At 36.8% G+C, this 1,522-nt stretch overlaps 1 protein-coding gene across 1 annotated transcript in view; it reads right to left on the reverse strand.

The window, feature by feature from the left end:
• The window catches only part of mei-W68 (meiotic W68), a 2,393-nt gene extending 1,129 nt beyond the window's left edge, over positions 1-1,264 (reverse strand). The window contains exons 1-3 of the mRNA XM_018022888.1: positions 1,164-1,264; positions 691-1,091; positions 135-489 (exon numbers count right to left, since the gene is read on the reverse strand). Of these exons, the coding sequence (XP_017878377.1) occupies positions 135-489; positions 691-1,091; positions 1,164-1,264 (857 nt within the window). The remainder of the gene's footprint in view (positions 1-134; positions 490-690; positions 1,092-1,163) is intronic.
• Positions 1,265-1,522: the final 258 nt, after the last annotated feature.

Raw genomic sequence — 1,522 nt, forward strand, 5'->3', positions numbered from 1 at the left:
GCATTTACGTCTTTGTAGAGAAATTCGCAATTTAATAAATAATTCAAATATTCGACTGTAGAACTCGTTAATTATGTTGTAATTTATGTATTTTTTATTTCACTCATTTATAAATTATTCGATTATTGGTTTACCGATAGACACACATGATTTCCACTCCGAAAGGATCCGCGTCCACAATTATATAAACTGGAAGCTTCAGTCTCTCGGACAGAAACTTGACGAACATTCTCGTGGCCACGTCCGGATAGCCCTTTCCCGTAACAAGGACACATTTCAAGACGGAGGTACAACCATCCTCTAACAATTTCTGAAAGACAGTATCCTTCTCGACGACCAACACTAGTTTCGCCCTGGCGCGGACGGAAATTATGTTTGACATAAGAGGAATGAGCGCACCTCCCGGCACTGTGCAATCGACGATCTTATTGTCATTCATCGTGAGCTTTAATTCACCGGCCGCTAATCCTTTCATCGTTGACAATAAATCTAAATAATTATACTTGCGTAAAAATTACGTGTTCGATCATTTTTACATTACGTTTATAAAGTATTCTTTGAGAAGGTGAAAACGATAGCAACAATAAAATTCTCATAGAAATGATAAATTCTGATTGATCAGTGACGATCCTTATTATTATTGTTTAAATACTGCCTTGATTAGGACTTGCATAAAAAAGTGAAACTCACTAAGTTCCCATGGGGCGCAATTCATTAAATTGGCAACGCATTTCACTGTCTGATCCAACTTCCTCTGATCTGGCACTAAGTGACCAGTCTTCTCGTTCTTCAAATCGTAATAAAGAGAACGTCTAGTTTTCGTACAATTCGTAATTAACAAACGATGCGCCGCGGCCATCACGACCATCATCAAAGTAAACTTGTCTCTACTTCCTCTGTTAGCGAAGCTCGTCAGGGTCGTGACTGACGCATATTCGGGTTCTTGATTAGATTCGTCAAAAAATGATTCAACATTTTCCGTATTCACTAAATCTTCTGATGAGACATATGAAACTTGTGGTAGACAACCATTACATATTTGTTGAATTATGTCTAGAGCTACGTTTTCCATACTAGTTATTAATTGCTGTCTAGAAATTACAAAGAACATTTCAATTTCTATGTTCATTCTAAGGTCTACATTTCATCATTTTGGTGTTCACCTCGCTTCTGTATTATTTACTACAGGTATATCGATTGTCTGTTCTTCCACATCTGTTTCACTGCTGGCAATTCTTAATCTTCTTGCAATATTTCTATTCATGATTGACATGATTCTGCCTGTAATTCATAATTTCAGAGGGAAAATGCGAATGCTCGGGGATTTCTACTTTCACCAAATACGACAGATTCCTACTACACAGAATCCTGTATCGTACATGGTACGGTAGAACACTTTCGAGAGTTGACCTATTGATGCAGAATTTTAATAGAAATCATGAAATTTCGGACATGACTCTCATTTCTTCTCTGATAATCCTTATACTTTGCAGTTACACTTTCATAAACAGTTATATCTTTA

Source organism: Ceratina calcarata, unplaced genomic scaffold (genome assembly GCF_001652005.2).
Source record: "Ceratina calcarata isolate Rehan_Ccalc_2016 unplaced genomic scaffold, ASM165200v1 scaffold297.2, whole genome shotgun sequence".
NCBI classification, from domain to species: Eukaryota; Metazoa; Arthropoda; class Insecta; order Hymenoptera; family Apidae; genus Ceratina; species Ceratina calcarata.